The following is a 24,382-nucleotide window of genomic DNA, read 5'->3' on the forward strand; positions in this document are numbered from 1 at the left end:
GTCTCATGGCAGAGCTGCAAGAGCACAGCTTGTGTTGCTGAAAAATCAAATAGAAAAGCTCTTTCTGCCATATAGCTCACCATGGCGTAGTTCGCTCATTTCTAAAAATGGCTTTCCCTCTTCAAATTTATGTGCTCATTAGTGCTGGCCACCCATGGGTGCAGAGTTGTTTGTTCATGCAGCTGGAGGAGCTCTGACAGAGCTCATAAATGTTCATTGTGCAGCTTAGTCCCCCAAAAGTAGTGACTCAGCAGTGATCAGACATCTCTCATGGGACAAACAGTTCCCAGCTATTCCCAAATTGCACTGAAACCCGCGTGTCACTGGGCTGCCAAAAGGCAGGCCTTGAGTACCCCACATCTGTATTGCTTCTGCACAGAGAGATTGCTAAGCATGTCCTGGGTGTTAGGACAAGAGTACTCTTGCTTCATTTAAAGGAGAATTTATTTTTTTCCTGGAGATTTTTACACTCCACCCCATGATGCGCTTTGGGATGCGTTCAGCTTTCTCTTCTGAATAGGGCTCCAGATGATGGAAATAAATTATCATAAATTAGAATAGATTGCACTCTTCAGCATCTCTACATCTGTCATTATGTTTCTTTAACAGTTCAGTTTAACATTTATACACACTCTGACAGCAGCTACTGGTGTGTATGCTATAAATATTGGCTTGCAGAAGACATTAATGGAGTTTAGGTAAACGTTTGATGCTGCTGAGATTCTCTTCCATATGGTGGTACGCAGAAAAATCAGATTCAACACGCCACATATAGTGGTCACGTATTCCCTATGGACTGGCCTCCTGGCGTTGTAGCAGCTCACTACCCCACCAAGAAAGCACAGGTGCCTTCAAAGAGGAAGGTGAGATTCTTGCAGTCTATCCTGATTTTTATCACCTGTATTTGTCTGTGATGCTTAAAGCCAACATGTAGCATGTAGAGATGGGAAGTGCTTGTGAAAACGAGACCTCTCCCAGAAGCAGCAGTCAGGCAGCAAGATGTGGGAATGCTCTGCTTTGAGCATGTCTAAAGAAAACTATTGGGATTTTCTGGCCCAAGGTGCCATTTTGTTAGACAGCAACTGAGTGGCAGGGTGAAAACTTTGTGCATTGCTTGGCCACAGGTGCTAAACTGTGCTAATTTTTTGCTCTACCCCTAATGCAATTATAATCAAAACTACATGGGGGGAGCGTGGCATGAGGGTTTGAGGAGTCTGGCTTGCATCCCTCTGACTTACAGGAGGACAAATAGCTGAGACCATCATGACAAGAAGCAGGAAGAAATACATTCTGATTCCTCTATGTTTCTTCTGTAGTTCAAGAGAATTTGGGTGTCTCCCATAGGTTTGGGGTTTTTGGGTGGTTTGTTGGGTTTTTTTGTTAGTTTGTTTTTTCATTTTGCTAATTGCAACACTTGGATTAGTGTAGCCTGCTGACGTGGCTCTGTCCTTTGCAGTTTCTTGGATTTACCCCACTTTCAAACTAGAAGGAAGGTGAGAGGTCTGTGCCAGGCTCAGCACTGCAGAGGAGCAGTTGGGGTAAAGCAGCCCAGCCCCTGCTCCTGATGTGGGGCCCTGGGAAACATCTGGCTCGTGTGGCCCTGGGTCACATCTGCTGCAGAGAGCAGTGCCTGCTGCATTTGCCCCTGTGTAATGCAATGTAAGTAATGAAGTAACCATAATGTACAAACTGACTCAAAGCAGGGCAGTCTGAGGAGAAAGTGCTCTTCACACTGGTAAATTGCTAAAGGTCTTTATGATGCCAGTGAATTAAAAATCTGAGAAGAAAAAGCCCTCCAGTGCTGTAAGTTCAAGATGAATCTTTTAAAAGCTGCTGGTGGGGAGGGGAAGAGATAACTTATCTGAATGGAAATGTATTTAAACTCTGTATCTTGTATAGTTCTGGGTAGCTGCAAAGCAAACAGTGTGTTCCCTGTCACTTGGAGAGCTGGAGAGGTTTTTGTATAGACTGAATAGGTTTCCGTGTAGATGTTACCCCTTTTGATGTTAATCATTAGTCAGGTTTTCAGTCCTTTGCAGGTTATTTCTTTTAAAAGAAGTTGCTTCAGATGTTTTAGTGATTCATTCTTGTTTTTTCACACTGGCAGTACAGAGGAGCCTGGTGTGCTCCTGCATCCTGTGAGTGTCTGGAGCCACCTTCCCCCTGACTTTGCAGAAACCTCTCTCTTACCTTTGAGTTTCCAGGTTTTATTGTTGTTCTGACTGCTTGTGTGGTTCTTCTGCCTTAACTTTCCTCTGCTTTTTTGCTCCTGTGGAGAAAAAAAAAGTTTTACGAAACCATTAGCAAAATCTTTTTGCCCAGAGCAAATCCTTGCCCATGAATTTCCTTTGAACACTTACTCATGGCTGAGCTTGAGGCTGGCATTTAGGTCTCTTGAATGGTGCTTTAAAAGAACTAAACTGTACTTAAAGAAAGGCAGCATTTACATTGGCCTGATGCTAAAGATATTTTAGCCCAAACAGTGAAATTTTTATGCTGAGCCTTGGTCAAGCAAGGAGCCCTTCAGCCTTCTCCAAGCTGAAAGAGAAGCTGGACTCTGGGGAACAGTTTCAAAGCATTGAAACTCTTTTATCATTGTTTGTTGTATTTGGGTTTTTTTTGTGTCTCTTAATTCTTTGAGGACTGGAGAATTCAGATCTTTATAGATTGGGTGCAACTAGGACAGGTGTGGATTTCTCCATGGTGCCCTAATATAAGCATTCAGAATTTGGGAAGGAATGTCCAGTGAGAGGAAATGAAAAAAATCTGTATTGGATCACTTGTCATGAGAATATCTCTGTGAATTATGTATTTAATTAACTACATTTTTTTTAAATTTAGCTCTTATCTATACTGTAAAGATAGTTTTGGCTGGAGAGGAGAGAAAGGAGCCCTTATTCTGGATGGGTTTTTCTGTTTGTTTTCAAATACACATGATGTTCTCATAGGAAAGAAGTCTGTGTACTTCTTTTTCATCAAACCTTTTAGCTTTCCCATATGGCTGACATTCATAAATTCTAAAGCTGTTTCTTTTAAGCCTTCTCCCCCCATTGTAAATCTGGATATGACCCACTCCTAGTTCCTACTGTCACCTGTCCCTGGCTGAAAGGCCCTTTGGGGTAGGACGGGAGAAAAGTCACACTTTTTGCATTCCAATCAGTGCTGGATCTCAGAGTTTAAAAATATCGCAAGTGAAAAACATGGATGTGAGTCATACAGAAAGCACCCTTCATTTCTCAGGAAGTAAAAATATCAGAAAAACACATTCTTCAGATGTTTCCTCCTGTTGAGAGGTAGCCACATCTAAGATTTCCATTTGAAGTGTTGAATCATAAACATTGGTTCCCTGCTGTCACAGTGACCACTGGATACAGGAGACGCCTATTAAACATTAACAGCTCATGCTGTGCCAGTGCTACATCAGTCACAAGGCTCTGGGTGAGCTTTACATGAAGAGCAAAATGTGGAGGAGGCTGTGATGTCATTTCTTGGGTCAAGATACTCCAGTGCTCAATCCCAGTCTGCAGTAAATGTCCCACTTCTGGAAAGTTCTGCTCTCACTTTGGACCTAAACACTCATCCACATGTGACACCTGTATATTCCAGGGCAGTATATCTGCATGCTTTTGGGGGAGCGACCTCTTTTCAGTCATGGCCTTTATCCCTCAGGGGCTGCAAGACCATGGTTTTGTATCAGCCTGCTTTAGTGGTATTTGTGAAGCAAGCACGTTTTAAAATGCATATGCATTTCCCTCTGTTTTTACAAGATTAATATTTGAAAGGCTATTTAATACAAAAAATGCCTAAAATTGTTTAAATCTGAGACATGCTGGAGAGATCAGAGAACTCTTATCAGCTGTTGAATTAGTAATGTTGAATTAGAAGTAAGAAAATCCTTTTCAATTTAAGTGGCTTTTCTCAGAACTTTTTTCATGTTTAATATCTTCATTCATCCTTCTCATAATTGTTCCAATTTCAGCACACCCTGAGTATCCATGCAGGTGTGCACAATGCACACTGTTCAGGCCCTGATCTATCCAGCCAGGCTTTACATCCCTGAGGACCATTTGGAAGCCCCCAAACCATTTGTCTAACATTTTCTTCTTGTGGATGAAAAGATTGAGTCCTTCATGGATAATGTCATACTTGTGTTTGAAAAACCTGCTTGTGCTGCTGTCTGAGAGATTGGAGAGATCATGAGTGCTCTTCAGTGTAGATGCTTTACTATTATCTTCCAAGAATCTTTAAAAAATTTGAACTGGAAATAACATTTGCATAATACTTTGTAAGAACGCTACCATGAAGCTCTTCAAGGGGAATTACAAGCATTGTGTTTTTTTCTTCATAACTCTTGGAGGGGTCAGCCTCTCTCCAGTCCCCCTTGATAGCAAGCTGCTGTGAGAGCTTGGCAGAGCAATGTGTGTCCTGGTCACATCAGATGGATCTCATTTGTGTTGTCGTTCATAGTCATGATAGGCAGCAAATGGAGTGGAGCCCGAGGCAGCACTTTGCTGCCTGAAGTTGATGCCTGATGAATTATGGAGATAAATAAGGCGAGAGTCTACCTTTGCTTTTCCCTTTGAGTGTGCACATAAGTGTTAGGTAGCTCACGTTTGAGAAGACAAAGTGAAATGAGCTTTCAAATATTTCCTTGAAGTTGTCTTAATTATTTCATTATACTGTAAGGAACAAAGCAGAAGAATCAATACGCCTAATTATTACATCTAAATGCAAGAGAAATTAGTCAGTGAACTCTCCCTTCTCTAGGGAGGATTAATCTTCCTATGCTCTATTTCAAATGTCTTTCAGGAAAATGAAAGGCTTATCACCTAGGAAACACGCGGTCCTAATCGCCCAGGTCTGGCTCTTGGATTTATAGATGGTGAGAGGACTCTTAGTTGATCTTCTGAAGCACAAAATTAGATTGTTTTGCTTGTATTTCACCGTTGTAGTTGAGTTTTGTAGCTGGGTGATTTGAATGACAAGCGCAGTTGGGGCATGTGCCTCATGTCACCCCAGCAGGCCTTGGCCGGCTCTGGGTGAGCCGTGGGGATCAGCTCAGCACCAGGCAGGGCCATGTGGAGGGGATGGCTTGGATCCCAATGTGATGCTGTCAGTGGGGCAGTGCTAATTAGCTCAGGTTCTCAGTAATAAGTGCTGTACTGATGAATCTGTATACTTGGAGAGCTGTCTCATTGCCTTTTTGATTGCTGTGTGAGACTCCAAAACAACTGGCATTTGGCTGTGGCTTGATGGCACACAGCCACAAGATGATTACAGGTGTTCCTGGCACGACCTGATTCTTTACCTGAATTAGTCCCTGGATTGAAATGGCAATAATGTTTCCTGCATGCTAGGTTTGGTATGGCAGTAAATTCTGGTCCTGTCTCCTTGCTGTTGTCTTGCACCAAGCCGATAGCATCTTGTGATACTTTCTACTAGATTGCTTATAAGAATTTCAAGCTGTGATACAGATGTAAGGTGATTTCAGATTAAGTGTTACGTTAATAAATGAATCTTCAGCCTCTGCCCTCCGTAAGCTCTGACTTTCTTTAGATTTTGTCATTTGTAGTCATGTGTTGTGGTGGTGGAAATACAAGTCTGGAAGTACTAAGATGTGCTTCCCAAAAATAATTCCAGATTTTTGCATAGGCAGATCATGCCCAGGAATAGAAGCTTGGGTTTATTCCTTGCCTGCAAATCCAACTTAGTGTAAAGAAGACTCAGTAGCTGAAATATGAAGTCTAAATAAAAGAAAAAAGGGCTGTTTCTTTGCATAACGCTGGGGAAATCAGTCTTACAGTTCACAAACTGAGATGACAGCTAGCTGTAGGGGAAGCTTCAGTCCATCATTATTTTGCCTTTTTGGGTTGCTTTACTCATGGCAGTTTATTAATTAGTTTCTAGTTTGCACTCTTTCTTAAAAGAAAAATATTTCAACTCATTATGTATCACCCTGTACCTTTCTTTCTTCCCAAATTACTCTGCATCGTGGTCAGTTCCCATCTTCCCTGGCTGTTGAGATGATTAACTGGGTGATGCTGACTGGAGGGCATGGGACAGGCCACTGATGCACCACCTGATTATGTGGTCATGGAAACCCCTGGAGGTAAGACCTCTTATCAAAATAAATTGGGATTTTCTGCCAACTAATGGTTGGCGAAGCTTGCGCTAATGCTAGATTCTGATGGATGATGTGCTATGGAAGCCAATTAGCCTTTGCTGATAAGCTAGACTTTGATTAAGCTCTTCCAGGCTTTCTCATCACAAGGAACATGTACTTCTCATTGAACATGCAAATGTATTTGCAGTGTGTAATTACAAAATTTTCTAAAGGAGCAACCTATTTTAAACAGGGCTTTTGTTTCACTCTTATTCCTTCATTGCACTCACCAACTCAGTCACACAGGCTAATTCAGCAAACGTAATTGACTGGTTTTAGGAGTTAAAATATCCTGCTGTTGAATGTTTTATGCTTCAGATATCGATTATAATGAAGACCTCTGTGGTGGGTACGCAGCTCTGCAGCCACTCTGAAAGACTTGCCCTTTGCTGTGAGCCTTTGGGATGTGGAGGGCTGGCAGTGCTGGGATCTGCAGCCCCAGCCAATTTAAAAGGGATCTTTTCCCAGTAATGCTGAGAACAGACTCTGTAGCCATAGGCAGGGATAACTTAGGCTGCTGAATGTGCAGCTCATTGCAGTTGATGGGAATTCTGTTATTGATCCAATTAGCTCCTGACTTGTTTACAGGGTGATGGTTATAATGAAAATTGATTATGGCTGTATATCGTGACTTCAGTCTTTGATGCTGGGGATTTGGATATTATGGCCTGCCTCTTGTAGCTGGTAATGGATTGTGAAGAGCATCAAGGAGTTAATGTATTTTCACACTCCTCAGTCACATTTTCTGTGTTAGATTCTCATTTCTGGTGCTGTTAACTGAATGACACTATCATGGTACTTACCCAGGCATACATATTTTGATGGCTTTAGTCACTTTGCTAAGAGATGGCGTGAGCTCCTGTACCTGCATCTATCCATATCATGGTGCTTTAGGAAATAAACTAGAAAATGGACATTTTGTTTCCAGGTATTCATAGCTGTAGTCCTCAGCTGTACCAAAGGCATTCCTATAGCTGTCTGCATGTACCTCCTAGTTGTGGTGCCTTTAGGTTATTGCATGCCTAAGAGCATGGAAATCAGAGTTACATTCTGTTGCACTGATCTGATGGGATCAAAATTTGGTATAGTTACCATTTCCTGATAGAAATGCCATCACAAATTCTCCAATCAGAGCAGTAGAAACACAGAGAAATGGGCAGTGCAATGCCCCATCTGCACTTTCCCTGTTGTCCATCTCCTCTGCTGTGGCTGTGGGGTCAGAGGGTAGGAGTGGAAGGAGCAGAGCAGGTTGCAGATGCACCATCTCCTGTGATTTCTCCAAACTCCCAGTGCTGCACTGACACCTGGGGTAGGGGTAATGGTCTGTCAGGGTATGTCCCTCCTGTCACAGACCCTCTGAGGTTTTTAGGATGGAGAAAACCAAGGATTTGACTGCTGCAGAAACCTGTGGTTGAGTCTGATCCTGCAGGAGCAATCTGTGTGATGCAGGTTTTGACCCTTTTGCAGGTTATCATTGATAACTTCACCTTACAAAGCCTTAGCACTGGGGCTAGTGGGTTCAAAAAATGCTGGATACAAGGAGCATGGTTATTCTTCCCTTCTGAGGCTTTGCTCCCCCAGTCTCTGTCCTCTTGCTGAGCCAGCTTCCTGTGCTCCTCACATGGATATTCCAGGATTTCGGCTAATGACCACAGAGAACACTTCCTGCTCTAAAATCATGTGTCTGTCCTCTTCCAAATTAGCAGTTTTCAGATATCCCACTGGACATTTGGCCTAAAATAATCTGAGTATTTCTACTGTTTCATGGTCATCAGCAGCTTTCATGACAGGCTCTGTGAGGCCACAGTCTGAACACACACTATTGCAGCCTTTATTAAAATTAAAGTCCACCTATAGGTAGGAGTGTTGCAAGGGAAGGTTTCAGGACTGATGTCTGAGTGTAAATACCTGAATTATAAATTAAATTCTGCAGCATTCTGGCTTAAGAATTTTTATGAAATCTTGAGAATTGTCATTCTTTCACATTCTATCAATAGTAACTGCAAGCTTGAGCATATGCTGCAAAAGGCATTGAGGTGAAGTATTCACTTAGAGAGAGAACACAAGTGCCTTTTTCATCTGAGGCAAATTAGCAGAAAAGGAGACAACTTCCAGCAAACTGTAGCTTCCGATCTACAAGCTGATAAAATCTGCATATTAGTCACAAGTTATTTTTCCAGATTTCTAGTTCATTCTCTTTTCTGAATTAAAGATGCTGAAATTCCCTTTCAGTCTCTGTTTCATAACTAGTATACTTGGTGGGAAGGGGAGAAAACAAAATAATCACCACCACCATTATTACAGCTCACATCCAGCAGGTTTTGAATTGGCTGGGTTTTTTGGGAGTAAATCTAAGGAAGAATGCAATCTTTATTGTGACCATGGTCTGTAAAAATTGGATTTTTCTCAAAGAAATGTTACTTTATGACAACAATCTCCCATCTGTTGGATTATTAAATCCAAACCCTTTCAATTTTTAAAACTAAACCCTTCATTGCATGGGTTTGGGGCTCAGCGTCCCAGCACATCCCGTATTAGCACACTGAGTTCGTAAAATCTGAGGTAGGTGTGCACATTGTGTGCAAGTGTGAAAGCAGAGAGCCATTCTGAATCTTTGCAGTGGTGGATGTGTGTCTGTCCAGGGCTTGCTCTGTACTGAATGAATTAATGGTACTTCACTGATTTCACTTGCCTATCAAGGGGTTTAAGTGCCATGAGCTTTTCCCAATTGCAGGAGACATCCCTGGCTGGGAGAAGGGGTAACATCCCTTGCCTCATTTTGTAGCAGTGAAATTAAGGTCTTCTTGTATCAGAAAACACATCCCTTTTTTGTGTAGCAGTCATCAGAGAATCAGCTTTTCTGCCAGAAGTAGCAACCACTGGCTACAGCATGGGCGTTGCTGCTTAGGATAATTCATACGGGTGTTTTGGCTGCAAAACTTGGCTTTTTACAACTCTGTGGCATTACAGTGACTGAGGGCATCTCTTGAGCTTCACTTCAGTCACAGAAGGTGTTTTCTGCACTGTTTTGGCATGTGCTAGTTTGTGTAAGAGTTGCTGAGCCTGAGTTTCTGCCACATTGTGAGGTCTAGAAACGTATTGCTGTTCTCAGTGTTGCCCGTAGTGCAGCTGGCACAATCAGAGCAAGGCCATAAAATGAGTTGTCCCTCATGGATTTTAATACTTCCCTAGTTTGGTGCCACTTTTGGTTAGTGTATGTCAATTTTTGATTGGCTTTTACTGGGTTTTGTAGCCTAAATTTAAATTGTATTCACTTCCCTAGCATGAAGGGATGCACAAGAGGGAGGGTGCATCAGAGGTTATCAGGGAACATACACAGGATTAGCAGACTGGGAATATTGACCTACAAGCAGAAGACAGCAAAGGCTAGTTTGATATATACAGCTCATGGTTCCATTTTAATTGGGTCGGTTTGTGGCAGAATGCTGTTCCACTCTATGCGTTATTTTTCCAGTCAAGAAATCTGCACTTGTGCTTTTCACTGTCTGTCTTTTTCTCCACACCTCTCTTGTCCCAGTTTCCCTGCCCTCAGCCTGATCATTGCCTAGAGATGTACAGGCATTGGTCCATCACTCATGAGGAACATTTTCTTTGGTTGAAATAAGTCTTCCCAGAAGGGCTAACACAGCATTCATATTTTATTCTTCCAATTCACTCTGATTGATGTAAGAGTTGAAGTGAATCTGCACATTTAGATACAGCAAAGACTGTTTTTATCTCTGATGAAAAACTAAAATGCCATTAAAGCAGAATGTTTGCAGTAATTTTCTGTGTATGTGTGCATAAAGGCCATAAGAAGTGGACCTTATTGATTTGATGGCACTCATTATCCTAGAGCTATTTTTTCCACAGGGTCCTTCTACCACAGTTCTAGACTATTTTTCTCTTAAAATTTGCACTGACATGTTTGTGTTTTGGAGGAATTTTCTCTCCACAAGATGAAACACCATCCTGTCATCTAACTTATTTCTTTATTTTTTCACTTGTGGCAAATTCATGGAAGTTAAATGCTAAATTCATGGTGGGCTTGGAGGAATGCATGATTGCATTAGCCTTTATGCACTGTTTTATACTGAATGTCCTCTATTTATTTTCTGTTCAGGAAAATTAATTGATTAAGCCGTGCAAGATTTTACATCCCCAGTGACATGTCATTAATAAAGATAATGTTTTCTAACATCTATATCATTGTGGAGTTTTTTTAATAATTATTGTTTTCAGTATGACCTTCATGTTGGTTTTGTCTTTTGGTAGGTGGAGCAAGCAATGATGTTCTGCAGGGTTAAAACAGTCTGTAATACTGTTGAGGTATAAATTGTGACTATTGTTGCACAGAGTATAGAGGCAATGGGTGATTTCCATGCTACCAAAATTCTACTCTTCTGACAGACCAGTGTATGTAAAATATCTCGTGGCTGAAGGAATGTTTCAGGAAAAAAAAACATGTTCTGTAAGAAGCACCTATGCTGTACGAGGTGGCCTAAACAAACAGGCTTAGCCAACATCTCAGTGTCTGCACCCACAAAATCCAGGTGGGAATCTAGCTGGGGCGGGTACCAATTCTCTCTGAGTCATTCCTACTGGGTGGCATCACCATGGGTTGTCATGACCCATCTCCCTGACTTTGCAGCAAATCTGCCTTTGGCAGTGGATAGAAGTTGATTTTTTTCATGTTACTGTGGTAAGAGATTTACAGTCATGGCTCTGGATGCATCCAAGGCAGAGAATGAGGGATGAGTGTGTGTGCCCAGCATGGAGCTGGGCTGGTACCCATCACCTGGGCAGGATACATGCTGCTTTTGGAGCAGTTGCTGCTGAGATATTGCCGTGCTGTGCTCGAGTATTTTGATCTCTGCAAAAGATTTGGTTGCCATTCAGTTGGATTTCCTACAAAAATGACCCCAAAGCATTTTGGATGATGGGAGAAACTTAAGGCATGGTTCACAGGGAAGCATCTCTGGAACTGAGCAAAGGAGGTGAGACAGCCTGATTTGGTGGTGATTTTGACATGTGCCCTTCCCCTGCATCTCCTGGAGGCAGAGAGGCTTCTGCTTGGGTGCTGAGATACAGGAAAGCCTGCAGGAAACCTTCCCTGGAAGCTAGAGAATTACTGTTCCCATTTTAAAAATTAATCCAGATATTCTTCATTTAAATTTGTCTTACCTCTCACATGCTTAAAACTTCTCTACCTGAAATGTGCAATGGAAAACCATTCTGCAAGGATCTGTAGGTTGAAAAAAAGCCCAAACAAGGTATTTCTACAGACATAATAATTTTATTTTCTAAAATCAGACTGTGACTGGACTCTGTCTCTCCCAGGAACTCGTTTAGAGCGGATATATTCTAAAGATTTAATGACCAGAAGCATTTTCCTTGTTTCACAATTACTTTTTTTTTTTTTTTTGAAGTGAATACTCATAAAACATGGGCAAAATGTAAAGCTGAAAGGAAGAGAAGCCAGGAATACTAAAGAGAGAGAGCGCTTGCTTGAAAGTGTTGGCCAAGCAGCTGTTCATGCCTCCTATTTAGCATGAATGGAAGACATAGCCCTGATTAAAAATGGTAGGTAGCAGCTGCACAGCCTGGGCTAAGGATTACCAGATGGTTAACTCTGATTGACTTGTCTCCATGGAGCTCAGTGGGGAGGGAGGAATGGAATATCTGAAATGTGATGAACATGCTAGGTACACAGTTTTTTTATAATGAATGTGCCAGATTTGTTTACATGCTTCTTGAATAAAATATGGCTGCTAGCTTGACTTAAGACAGACATCTTTAGTACATGCTATGTTGCAAAACCTTGCTCTTTTGATTGTAGGTGTGATGATTCCCCCTCATCTCTCCCCCCCATACCCCGGTGCTGTGATACAGCATAAAATAATTGGTTGACAGAATGTTGATTCTGCAGCACGGGGAGGATTTGCACAGATGGGAGTCAAAATATGTCTCCTTGCCTTATGCTAATGCCACCACAAAGGTTAGGGAGAAGTTCAGAGCTGAATGTGGAATCCTTGTGCTGCTTTAGCTGTTGCAAAGTGTTTGAAGTCAGTACCTGGAGGAAGAAGATCTGGATCCAAATGCTCTGTGTGTCTGTTCCCTCTGTTTTACAGCAAAAGGGTACCAGCACTTGCTACATATTCATCATATTATGGTGCCTGTGTGGCTGCTTTTCTTTGACATGTGCCCATGGTGGCCAAAGTGGGATTTTTTTCTACCTTGGAAAGGGCTAGAAATCAGTTATGTCTAAAAAACTGTGGCAAGAGGATGATGCATCAACGTGATTCCAAACAGCACTTTCTTAAGGGGTTTGGCTACATTCCTTACAAATGCCAAACAATTGTCCCTTGTTTAAACAACATGTTCTGTAGGGCTGTAGCTATGTGCAAGGTGGTGATTTCCTCATAAAACCTGCTTTTGGGGTGGTAGGAGAAAGTGGGAATTGGTCAGTTGAGGACTAGAAAGGCTCACCCACCTCTTCTGGACAGTCCCTGGGAAGTAGCAGCCCCATGACTTGGTTTCCCCTCCCCTCCCTTTGATCTCAACTCCTTTTGTTTGGGCAGCAGCTCTCCCAGAGTGTTTTTGGAGAAGTCCTGGAGCTGTGGCACCCTCAAGGCCATGGGTTTCATGGGTAAACAGTCCCTCATGCTTCATCCTGTAGTTTCATGTGATTGCCCTGACTTGCATGGGAGATAAAAAAATTGCAGATAGCTAACAATAGAGGCCAGTAATTTGGAAAGTAATACTGTAGCATGTATTTAGGAAAAAAAAATAGTAATAACAGTGAATAATTTAGAAATGCCAAGATAAATACCATGTTTGAGGGAATGTGTCGCCTCCAGCTGTGGGGAGTGGGAGATGTTGATTGTGTTTCTTTATCCTCTGTGTTGAACATTTTTACTTTGTGTTTGCATTACTTTTTAAAAGCAAAGTACAAATATGTCAAAAAGATGGAGCTGTCGGTTGTGCCAACTCATTTCCTCACATTTGAGTATGAATGGAATTGTGATGCCGATTTTTCTTCATAAATGCTTTTTACCTAGAAAAAATTACTTCTGAACCTGTGACACTTAGTACTTTATTATTGGTCTCACCTGAATGTTGTCACTATATACAAACACAAATAAAATGCTAGTTCAAGCTACTGATATTGATAAGCAAATGTGGGGTTTTTTTATGTGGTTGATTTTTTTATAATTTTTTTTTGGCAACATCAGAGCTTCCTTCCTTCTTCCCAAAATACAAAACCAAACCAAGATGCCATCTGATTTTTTGAAGGTGACAGAGTCTTAAAAGCAGTGATTTGAAGTCTCATTATACTCAAACAATATTGCCAAAGAGGGGAGATTGGGCTGGGGATGGTGGCCACAACCTCTGCCTCTTTGTGGGATAAAATGACTGAGTTTCATGATCCTAGTGTAAGGAGCATCCTGGCTCCAGAGGCACCACAGTATTTCCTACATGTTTCAAGTGTAAAAGGAAAGGCTTACGAGGAAAACAAAGCCATTTTTTCCAGGCTGAGCATGAAGACTGTGAAGTTTGTGGTAGGTTTTGTGAGGCTTTTGGTCTCCCATTGGGAATTGAGCCATTTGGATGTGGTGGGCACCCACGCTTGGCTCTCTCAAGATGGCAGGGTAGTTGTCAGGTGTCCTTGTATTTCCTTTCTCCTGCATGCTGCTAGAAGCCTGATTTCTGCGGAAGACTCATCTTCAGTATGGTCTGCTTCTCAGCGTACAACAAACTGGATTAATCGTGAATATCATGGGCCAGGTAATAGATGAAGGTGATAAATTTGTTAGCAGCCACACTGAAAAGGCTGAAAATTCTGCATTTATGGAGGTTAAGCACTGTTTGTGAAAATACGCCTTTATGGTTGGGCCACACCTTGCAAAAACAGCAAAAGAGGTGGCCTGGGAGAACTGTCCTGCCTGGTGTTGGATTTTAAATTTTCTGATAGCAGAGAAAAGTATGAAAAAGTGCTGGTGTGATGAGAAACTGCTGTACAAGAGTGAGAGAAAAGAGGTTTTTCAGGTGTAATGGGCACACTTAAAAATAACACTGCTGTTTGGATGCACAAAGGGGAGAACAGCTGTTTGAGCTAATGAGCCAACTTGGTGTGGCTGCAGGCACCCTGCAGAGAACTGCAGCCTTTGGGAGCACAAAGCTCCTCTGCCAGCATGGAGGGAAGAAGAGAAGCAAAGGCAGTTTTGTGAGAAAAGGAAGGAATTGATGGGAGGTGCTGTTCTTCCACAGCATGAGTCTTCAGTGACCCTTGTGTTGCTTCAAGCCCTCTGGGAGCCAGGGAGACTGGGATGGGATGGGGATGGGAGATGGCCCTGGTTGCCACAGCTGGGCATTTCATTGTGTGGCTACCACCATATTCTCAGGGGCCTGTCTCAGAGTGTGGGGCATGGGAGGAGAAAAATCTGCCCTCTTCTCACACATGAGGGTAATTTCTGCCTCAGTGATGCTTGGCAAAGCCACGTGTGAAACAGCCTTCATGTCTCACTGAAAAAAGGCAAGACTGCCAAAATTTTGTCTGTTTTGAGTCAGGAAAGAATGTTTAAATCTTGAAAGTCTGTTTGCCTTGAAAAAGATACCAACACCCCAAAACTCAGATCTGGTCAACTGAAGTACTTTGATTTTGATGTGTTACACTGTCTTTTTCATGTGTGTATAAATTTTGTAACACAGTATTTTTCAAGCAAAACTGTTCATTTTGAAAACTCAGAGCAAGGATTTTGACAATGTAATAGATTTCTGTAGAGAACATGTCATCCTTCCTGTCTACAATTATGTGGGACAAATCAAAGCTTTAAAGGAAAAACACGCATGTGCAATAATAGTTCTTTGGGACTTTCCAGCTGCATCATTTAATACCTTATTTCAATTTTAATAGAAAAGGAAAAGGCTAGTGTAGACCCATGTATTTTGAGAATCAATGGCAATTTCTTTTGGGGCTCAGTCAGCTGGTCTCTTGTTGGTGGGAGGGGAAGATGAACCTTCTGCTGTCCCAGCAGCTTTTGGGGGAATGCTCAGGACCATGTCCCACCACTAACCCCACTGACAGGAGCCTTCAGAATGACATGGCTGATGACACCACTGTCACAATCCCAATGGGACATGTGGCTTTATCTGCTGAAGAATGAAGAAATGTAGAGGCATGTGAATGCTGAGGAGCCAGCAGCTGTGCAGCCTTGGCTCTGTGCAGGTTCCTCATTCCTTTTGGAAAGGCAAGGAAGGGGCACAGGTCAGGCTGGCAGCTCTTCTGGGAAGAAGTAGGATTCACAAGGTGATCTTGGAAGAAATGCCAGGTCCTGGGGAGTACAGGTTTGCACAGAGTCTCCTCATGGGTGCTGCTGTTTTCCTCCAGAAGCAACAGGCACCTGTGTATCAGCTATAGGGCAGAGGGGACAGGAGTGAGTGCACCCTGCAAAAGGTGTGTTCCCAAATACAGAGGAGCCTCTTGCCCCTTGGGAGGGGACATGCCCCTGTGCAGCACTGTGTTCAGTACTAGTGCTGTAGCTACTTCTAAAGAGAGAACATTCCTGGCCATCAGAACGTGGTCAAAGTGTGTGGGGAGGATGGGTAGAGCTGCAAATGTTTCTGAAGCTGCCCTTGAAGGTAAGTGTTGATGGCCATGGGTTTTTGTGTCATTTACTGCTCCATGTTGTAAATACCAATAAATGTGAAGTGTTAAACTGTATTGCTCTGGCACATTCCTGTGTTCTGGTGGTACAAGGATGCTTGATGAATTCTCTGTGATAAAATATTTTCGTTTTATTGAGCTACACATCAATAACTGCTTGATGGCAAACAAAAGGTATTTGACTGCTGCTTATGACTCCATGGTAAATGGAACAGATGCAAGTGGGTTTTCATTTTAGTGTTGTGTGCTGAGCTTCAGCCTTCAGAAGAAACAGTGCCGTCCAAACGTTTTTGCATTCTGTATTTTGCCATTTTACTCTCAGCAAAAACTTGTCTTCTCCATGTCATTCTATCACAGATAACTCATTGCTTGACATTTTCCCAGCAATATTTCTAAGGAAACGTTTTGTCCCCAGTAGCATAAACACTGTGAACTAGGATTTATGGGTTGTAAATCAAGGTCTGGTATGCTCTATTGAGAATAACATTTTGCTTTGAATAAAAGCTTGGTGTCCCCATGTCAGGTGACTACAGCATCCTGCCCTCTGCACCACAGGAATTGTCTTGGAATGAGTGTGATGAATTGACTGTTTGGAACTCAGCCTCTGTGTGTGCAGTTGTTTTATGGGTGCTTGGGTGACTCCCTAATACTCATGCAATGTAAATCAAATCTCTCTCGCTGGCTGAATGGTACCTTGAATGTAGACAGTAACAGAATTTGTCTTCTTAGAAACTGCCTTGTTTATTAGCATGAATTGACTGTTAAAATGAATTGTTTGCATGGATATAGAAAAATGTGACAATTGATCAGTTTAAGACAAGTAAACATTGATTTTGTGTAAATCTAGTACATGTTTTGCAATTATAAAGCAGTACAGAGTTGGCTGAAAAGAAACTGTCTTTAATGTGTGTGTTTGCCTTACCCATACTGAGAAATAAAATCTTACCATTGCCCTCCTTCAGTATAAGATACATCTATATATAGATCCAGTGGCTGACATCCCTGCCCATGGAAGGGGGGTTGGAACTAAAATATCTTTAAAGTGCCTTTCAACCCAAGCCATTCTGTGATAGATTATATATTTTTTAAGTATATGTAGGGAGAACATGAATGCATTTACTCATGCAGGTGCATGCACACATACAGAAATTAAGTAGAGAGCGCATGTGTAGGAATGACTTTGAAGTGTCTGGTTTGAAGTGTCACCTCTGAGTTTGACATCTGAACCAAACCTTAATGTCACAAGATTTCATTCTGCTGTTGGTGTGTGGATGTGCCAATGGTAGGCTGCATTAGATGAGGCTGGATTAAATCTCCTCAGTGCTGTACAGGTCATGAGCAATATGGGTTGGCTTTGATTGCCCTCCATGCCTCACTATTCACTTTTCTTTTTTGCCATGATGCTTCCTTGCATCCTTAAGAGTAAGCTGTGAGTTGGAATCTTCAAGGCCTTTTCTGACCTGGCTATAGAGTGAGCCCTCTATTTGGGATCATGCATCATGGACATGTGCAGACATCCCAGCACTGCTGTCATGATGTATGTGATCCCTGAAGTTCTGTATTTAAAGCTTGGGTAGTCCAGGGAAGCTGAGCAGTAGGTTTTACATCTATCTCTGCCTTGCATCCCTGCATTTTGTGTACAAAAGCAGCATTACCCCTGTGGACTGTTTCTGCAACACAAAGTGGGGCTGGACTCTTATACTGGGGGTCCTGGGGGTGTGTGGAGCCACACAGTACTCCAGGGCCATTTGCAGATGTGGAGAGGTGCCTCAGCACCTTGCTCAGGGCCCAGATGCATTTTCTCTTCTTGTGGTACAAAAATCTCATCACAGAGGATTAGAGTGTTTAGTTCTTCATTGTGTGGTTGAACCAGTTAAGCTGCACTTGGTTTATCCACGTGCCCAGATATCATAATGAATTCATCCTGCCCTACAGCATGTGCACGTTCTGCTGAGAATTAGATTCATGTTTTTAAGTTTCTGGGGAAAAAATCCAAGTAAACAGAGTTGAGCAATTGGTCTGGATTAATGGGGACCAACTCTATTAGCCTAATACAACACTAATCTGATTCCAAACTGTTAACATATTAAAGCTGCTTAATTATATGTTTGTTTGACACAATGTGGTAATCCTGTATGATTTAGGGTATATTGTCACAGCTATTGACTTGCAGTGCCTCACCATTGATAAAAACACAATTAAAACCTGTTAGTGTGAGTTAGTGCCTAACTTCAGCCTTTGCTGTATTGAAGTGTGGTTGTTTTAAGGGCTGCCAAGCATCCTCCCTGCTTTATAGAAATAGTCACCACCTCTGTTTCATGCATGAAAGCAAGGAGCTGGAAAGGCTGGTGTTTGCTTTTGCAAGGAATGAATGACTGAAGTGAGAATTTAATCCAAGGATCCTGAGAAGGTCTGGAATTACTTCTAGATTAAACCAGAAGGTTAAGGGATAAGGGCATATAGTACTTGGATGTATTTGGGCAGTTTTCTGGTGTTGTGCAGTATTTTCTCTCTGGTCTGGATGCAGCCATGTTCCAAAAAGTGAAAAGCTTCCTCACATCTGTTCACTGTGAAGAGTGGGATAATGAGATGCAAAATCAAGGCAGAGCACAAGCCCTCTTTGCTTGTTTGAGCCAGGCACTGTCAGAGGAGGAAAAGCCTTCCCAGGAAAAATGGCTCAGCCCTTGCTGAGGTTCCCTGTGCAAAGGGCCTGATCCTGGGCTTGTGCAGAAGCAGCTGCCCTGGTCCGTGATGGGAGCAGGACCAAACCTGGGACATTTCTGCCTCACTCACTTTGCATTCCTGTGATGTTTTACATTTTTCACAGCAGAATCCTTGTGCAGAATACAACATCTGTGTGACTCTGCAGAGAACCAGAGAGAGGGGAGAGATTTGTGACTCCTGGTGTTAAATGATCTGAACACACCAAGGTCACTTACTATTGAAGATCTCACTAGAACTGTTCACTCATATGCCCATGCTAAAACAGGTAGCACCTCTGCTTTTCAGACTGTGAAAACCTCTCCTGTCCCAGATTATAAATTCTTTTTGACATTTTGTACAATACTCTTGAGATTTTCATTGCTCTTAGGCAAGGTTGGTCTGCAAATTTTACATATCATTGAAATCAATACAGATTTGAGGCATTTTTACTTAAAGCTTTCCTATGAATTGAAAATTTTCAGATTTTTAAATGCAATTGAAAATCTTGAAGCATTTCTTGAAGCCTTGATATGAAGATTTTAACTTAAATGTGATATGGGGCTTTGGTGGCTATCCAAAGTGAAAATATTCCTGATACGGATGCCATGTAAAGTGATGCCTTGAAAGCAGAGTAAAACATTTCTGGTTTTGTGTCTGTTTCTGAGTTCAGCATCTGTAAGGCCTAATTTGGAAAAAAAAAACCAAACCAACAAATTTCAGGGATTAATTGATATGAAGATAAGGACAATATCCTCTTTGGCCCTAATGGATAGTGTGTGCTGTGATGGTACCTTCAGTTGACATTATAGTGACAATCTGAAAGAATACAAGGACCTGTGATAGATTATATATTTTTTAAGTATATGTAGGGAGAACATGAATGCATTTACTCATGCAGGTGCATGCACACATACAGAAATTAAGTAGAGAGCGCATGTGTAGGAATGACTTTGAAGTGTCTGGTTTGAAGTGTCACCTCTGAGTTTGACATCTGAACCAAACCTTAATGTCACAAGATTTCACTCTGCTGTTGGTGTGTGGATGTGCCAATGGTAGGCTGCATTAGATGAGGCTGGATTAAATCTCCTCAGAGGACCTGCCTGAGGACCTGCCAGATGGATGCTGTGAGTTTTGAGGTGTTTGACAAGGCTCTGACATTGGGATGGATAATCAGAGGGATAGAGAAGAGGAACAGAAAGTCCTGATTTTCATATGATTCTGAAGGTTTCAAGGCCACTAAATTTTTTTCACTCAGCAGGGCTTTGCTTGCTTCAACCGAAGGACCTGGGGCTTATTGACCAGTAAGGAAGGTTTGTTCCCAGTTAGAGACATTTGCAAGCATGGCAGCTCAAATCAGAATAAATAGAGAGTTTTGAGTCCCTCCGGGAGTGTCTTTCATATGCTGAGGCAGTGTCCAGATGCTGCAAGAATATTTCCTCGTTGATCATCTTCAAAGTGTGGCAATATCTGTAGGCACAGAGTATAGTGGCAGCATTCCCAGTGCTGGTGCTGGGTGCTGGTTTTGTGTATCATTGCTCTATGCATGACATTTCACTGGGAGCCTCAGATAGATTATCTCCTGTGATAACATTTTTTTTTTCAAAAGTTCCGTAACTGATGAAGAGGTATTTGTAACTCATGTTTTCTCTCTAGTTCTTAAATTGACTGTTAAATATCATGCATGTGCATAAAGATATGAGACTGGAAAGATGATAGTCCCCATCTGAGTAAGTTTTCTTTCTGTTGCTCCCACTTTTTGGGCAGCACCATTAGCTCAGACATTAGGGTAAGTAATGGTGCTTTTTACAGTTGTCACTTACCTTTTTCCAAGATACTCTAACCTTCATATCTTATACCTTGTTTTACACATCTGGGAGCTAACTGCTCTTCAGCTGGAATTGTGGGGTTGACCCAAACTGTTTTCCCTGTGGAAATTTAGACCATAAGTGCTCAGTGGGTTGCTTTTTGATAGTAAAGCAAATGTTGGAATAGTAGGTTTCCCTATGGGCTGGGGCAGGCTTGGGTCTCCTCGTTCAGAGACAGCACATGTCATCCTCAAACCCCTACATCCCTCATGGGAACAGGATTAAACTTCACAGTTGGCTTGGGCTCTGTTTTTCTGTAAGGTGCCAGGCTGTGGGACTGACTGTAAATACTGGGAGTTAACACAGGGAGAGACACCTGAACGGGAACAAGCAGCGTGCGGATTTGGAGGAGAAAGTGCCGGTCTTTTCTGGTTATTTGGATAGCGTGGGACAGTCCCCGTGAGTGGTAAACGGGCTGATTGAGCCGCATTTTGGGATCAGATCTGCGTTGATCAAGAAGTTGGTGACACCTGGTGGCGGGCGCTGGCCAAACCCGGGCTCTGCCGCCTGACCCAGATTCAGTCACTCTCCTTTGAATGAGCTGCTGCAGAATTAATGCTGTTTTCTGACAAGGGCAAAATGCTCCACGTGAGAGTTACTGTTTTCCCAGGTTTTGCAGGGATAAAACCCGTTTGAGGTAGTTGTGAGCAGCGGCAGGAGCATCCCAACTCTGCCGTGGCTCTGTGTCTGCACAGGCAGGATCATGTCCCTGACACCATCTGTGGCTTCGCCTTGCTGCTTGAATTTACCAGATCCCCTCTGCTCACATCACCTGGAGTGTATGATCAGTGAAGGATGGGAAATTTTGGGAAGAACAGACTATTAAAGAGGTCAAGTACAACTGGCTTCTTATCTGGTATACTTTGGAGAAAATATACATTTCTATGTATCAAAATTCTTAAGTTTTTTATCACTGGTGAGTATGTGGATCATTTTGCATTGGCAACCAATTAAAAATAATACAATAACATGTTTGCATTAATCCATACCTACTGTACTTGCCAGAGTCTTAACTTGGAAGAAAACCTTTGCCTGGTTAGGGGATTTTTGGAGTCACGGACCCTTTTTGTTGAAAGGACCCTTCCTGCAGCCAGCTGGAGCCTGCCAGGATGGGGCACATCTGGAGCAGTGGCTTGAGATGTGCAGCCTCTGCTGTTCAGGGTGGTGTTCACCCCTGCAGAGCCAAAGAGTGACTCAGCCAGGCTGCAGTTGGGATCCTTGTGCATCTCAAAGAGTAAAATGTACAGTCCCAAAACTCTGTAAAATGAAAACCAATTAAAAGATCCTTGAAGATTTCTTTAAAGTGACTTTTCATCCTTTAAAGTCACATCTCCTGAAGTGTAGCAGCATTATATCAGAGAAATTACATGAAAGGGTTCTTGGGAAGGTAATGTTGCTGCTATCTTTCCCCAGTGATGGCTTTATTGCAAGAGATGAACTATAAAACATATTTCTTGGACAGCCTAAGATCCCAGTATTTTAAAATCAGAGAAATAGAGACTTTTCCAAAATCCTGTCAGTTCAGTTGTACTAAGATGTCTTTTCAGACATAGTTTAATATTTTGGAAGACTTTTTATGCTCAGTTTAATTAGTTTCCTCCAATTGAATTTGGATTTTGCTTGTTGACTTAGTGATTCTTCCCCAAACTGCCTGAGGCATCAAGTTGATCTTGACAGAAATGCTGAAGTAAACATTATTATTTGGTAACTGTGACTGTTCAGAGCTGCACCACTGGTGCCAAACTGTTACTCACTATGACAGCTCATTATCTCTCTGATTCCCAATTCTCTACATATCTTTTTGTTTATTCTGGTGGGCTGAAAATAGATGTGTGTCCATTTTTGTGTGTATTGTTGTTTTCTGTACAGCAGTGAAACCACATTTATTAAGTGTACAACATCTTGTGTAGTTCTAGTGGTGCTGAGGCCAATGGAGAGGCATACCCTGATATAAGCTTGTTTTGTGAAGTCCAGGGTATTATTTATATTTCTATCTATATATAAAACCATAAAGCATATGCTTTTATTTTATTTTTTTTACACATATACACATTTATAATAGTGTGTGAGCAGCTCAGCCTGTGCATGGATGAAGATGACCACTGTCAGTCTTGACTCAGTCAAGGTCAAGTCTGTGTTTACCTGCCAGAGTCAATAAAGAGCATTCCTGATCTAAACACTTAGAGATGTCTTTTTGAGCTCATCTGGCTTCTGGACAGTAACATTTTCCACTCTAGATGACTTCTTTAATAACCCTGGCCAAGTGTATCTGCTGTAATCCATGGGCCATTGTTGGAATTGCTGTAAATTGTTTGGAACTGTTCTGAATCTCTATTAGAGATTTCTTTTTAATGCTTCATCTCAATAAAGGTGAAAACACTAAGCACTGAAACTTGTTAGCACTGTAACTTGCTTCTATACTGTATTATTCAGATGGAATATGAAGATCTGTAAGCCCATATTTAATTGGTAGTTTGTCCCAGTTTTAGTTTGGAAGATGGCCTTTCAGGCACACATGTCCGGAAGATGGAGCAGAGTGAGAACTGTTACTTCCTTTTCTGGTTTGTGTTTCACTGAGCATTGCTGCAGCCTGGGTCACCTTGGCAGTTGATCTTATTTTGAATGGGAGTTTCCTGATTTTGCCCAGGTAGCTGTATCCATGTTGGCTCCCATAAATCTTAACAAAAGCAAACTAAAAAGTGTTAGTTCTTTTTTTCTTACGTACTAGGGGAAGCAGTGATGGAATCATAATTGCAGAGACTTCTCCAGATCAATTGATTGTGCCACGTGGATGGAGGACTCCAAATACAGGATGATGTATTTTTCATGAAACATCTCTCAGCTTGAACAGCTCGTGCAGCATCACCAGGTTGATGAAAGTCAGTATTTCAATTACTTTTAAAATATTTTTAAGGAAAGATGTTGCATTTTTGTCTGTGACCTGGGACAATTTTGATTCTGATCTTTTAACCAAGCAAGTAGCTATTTTTATGTTTAAGCAGAGTCTGTAATCTGCATTACACAGATCAACAGATTATGGCATATTTGGAAAAAGAACTAAAGCAAACAAATTGAAAACCAGATATCTGGCCTTATCTAGGCAACAAACTGCCTTGCCACCCTCATGAGAAATAGGGACAGAGCCCTGGAAGGCTGCAGGTCTCGCTGCAGATATGGTTTAGAACCCACTTCAGAAAGCTACCGATTGTGGCAGGTGCTGCAAAATGCCACTGCAGGGGAAGGATGTCCTGCTCACAGGGCATCCAAATATCTCTGCCCTGTGCAGACTCCAGATGCAACAGGTTGCACTTGTCTACCAAGCCTTGTTCAAAGGGATTCTGCCCTTGCAAGGCACTGGACTGAGAAGCTCCACTAACGTGATCTGCCTGGGTCTCAAGCCCTTACGGTGATGCCTTTTGAAGCAGTAATGTGATTTAGTCAGATAGGAAACATTATTAATCTCAAAGCTCCAAGATAACAAATGCATACAGTTGAATGTGTTACAGGTGTGTGTGATGGTGAATCAGGGCCTTGGAAAGCTTCCAAACAACTTTGGTGCTGGTTGTCGTGCACTACACAAGCTTGTGACAGAACCCTGTTTTCCCTGCATACCTTGGTGGAGTGGGAATGGCAGGGAAGGTTCAAGGGATTGTCTGCAGATTGTTAAGAAACTTATCTGCTTCTCCTTAATTCTGTTTTGTTTATGTTTATTTGCAATAAATTTCACCAGTGAAGAAAACAATGAATAATTTTATGAAAATACTGACAGTTATTCCAGTCCAGAATATTTTTTCCTAAATCTAATTTTCTCAGAAGTACTGGCTTTTTTCTTCAGTGAGCTGGAGTCATTATATTCTGTATGTATCCATTGTCATAAAAATGCTGACAAAAGAATTTGCCAAAATAGCATTTGCTTGCATAAATTTAGCATATAAAAACTTACTTGTGATGAAGTTGAATACAAGGAAAAGCTATTTGCTACAA

At 41.9% G+C, this 24,382-nt stretch overlaps 1 protein-coding gene across 3 annotated transcripts in view; it reads left to right on the forward strand.

The window, feature by feature from the left end:
- The window catches only part of SYNPR (synaptoporin), a 99,708-nt gene that overhangs the window by 10,964 nt on the left and 64,362 nt on the right, over positions 1-24,382 (forward strand). The window contains exon 2 of one of the 3 annotated variants that reach the window (XM_014251784.2): positions 6,000-6,109. The exons of the other annotated variants lie outside the window; for them this stretch is intronic. Within the exon in view, the coding sequence (XP_014107259.1) occupies positions 6,071-6,109 (39 nt within the window). The 5' untranslated portion in view covers positions 6,000-6,070. The remainder of the gene's footprint in view (positions 1-5,999; positions 6,110-24,382) is intronic. 3 annotated transcript variants of the gene reach the window in all.

The sequence above is a fragment of the Pseudopodoces humilis genome, chromosome 13 (genome assembly GCF_049639895.1).
Source record: "Pseudopodoces humilis isolate 2021_Gansu_Grassland_sample_001 chromosome 13, ASM4963989v1, whole genome shotgun sequence".
NCBI classification, from domain to species: Eukaryota; Metazoa; Chordata; class Aves; order Passeriformes; family Paridae; genus Pseudopodoces; species Pseudopodoces humilis.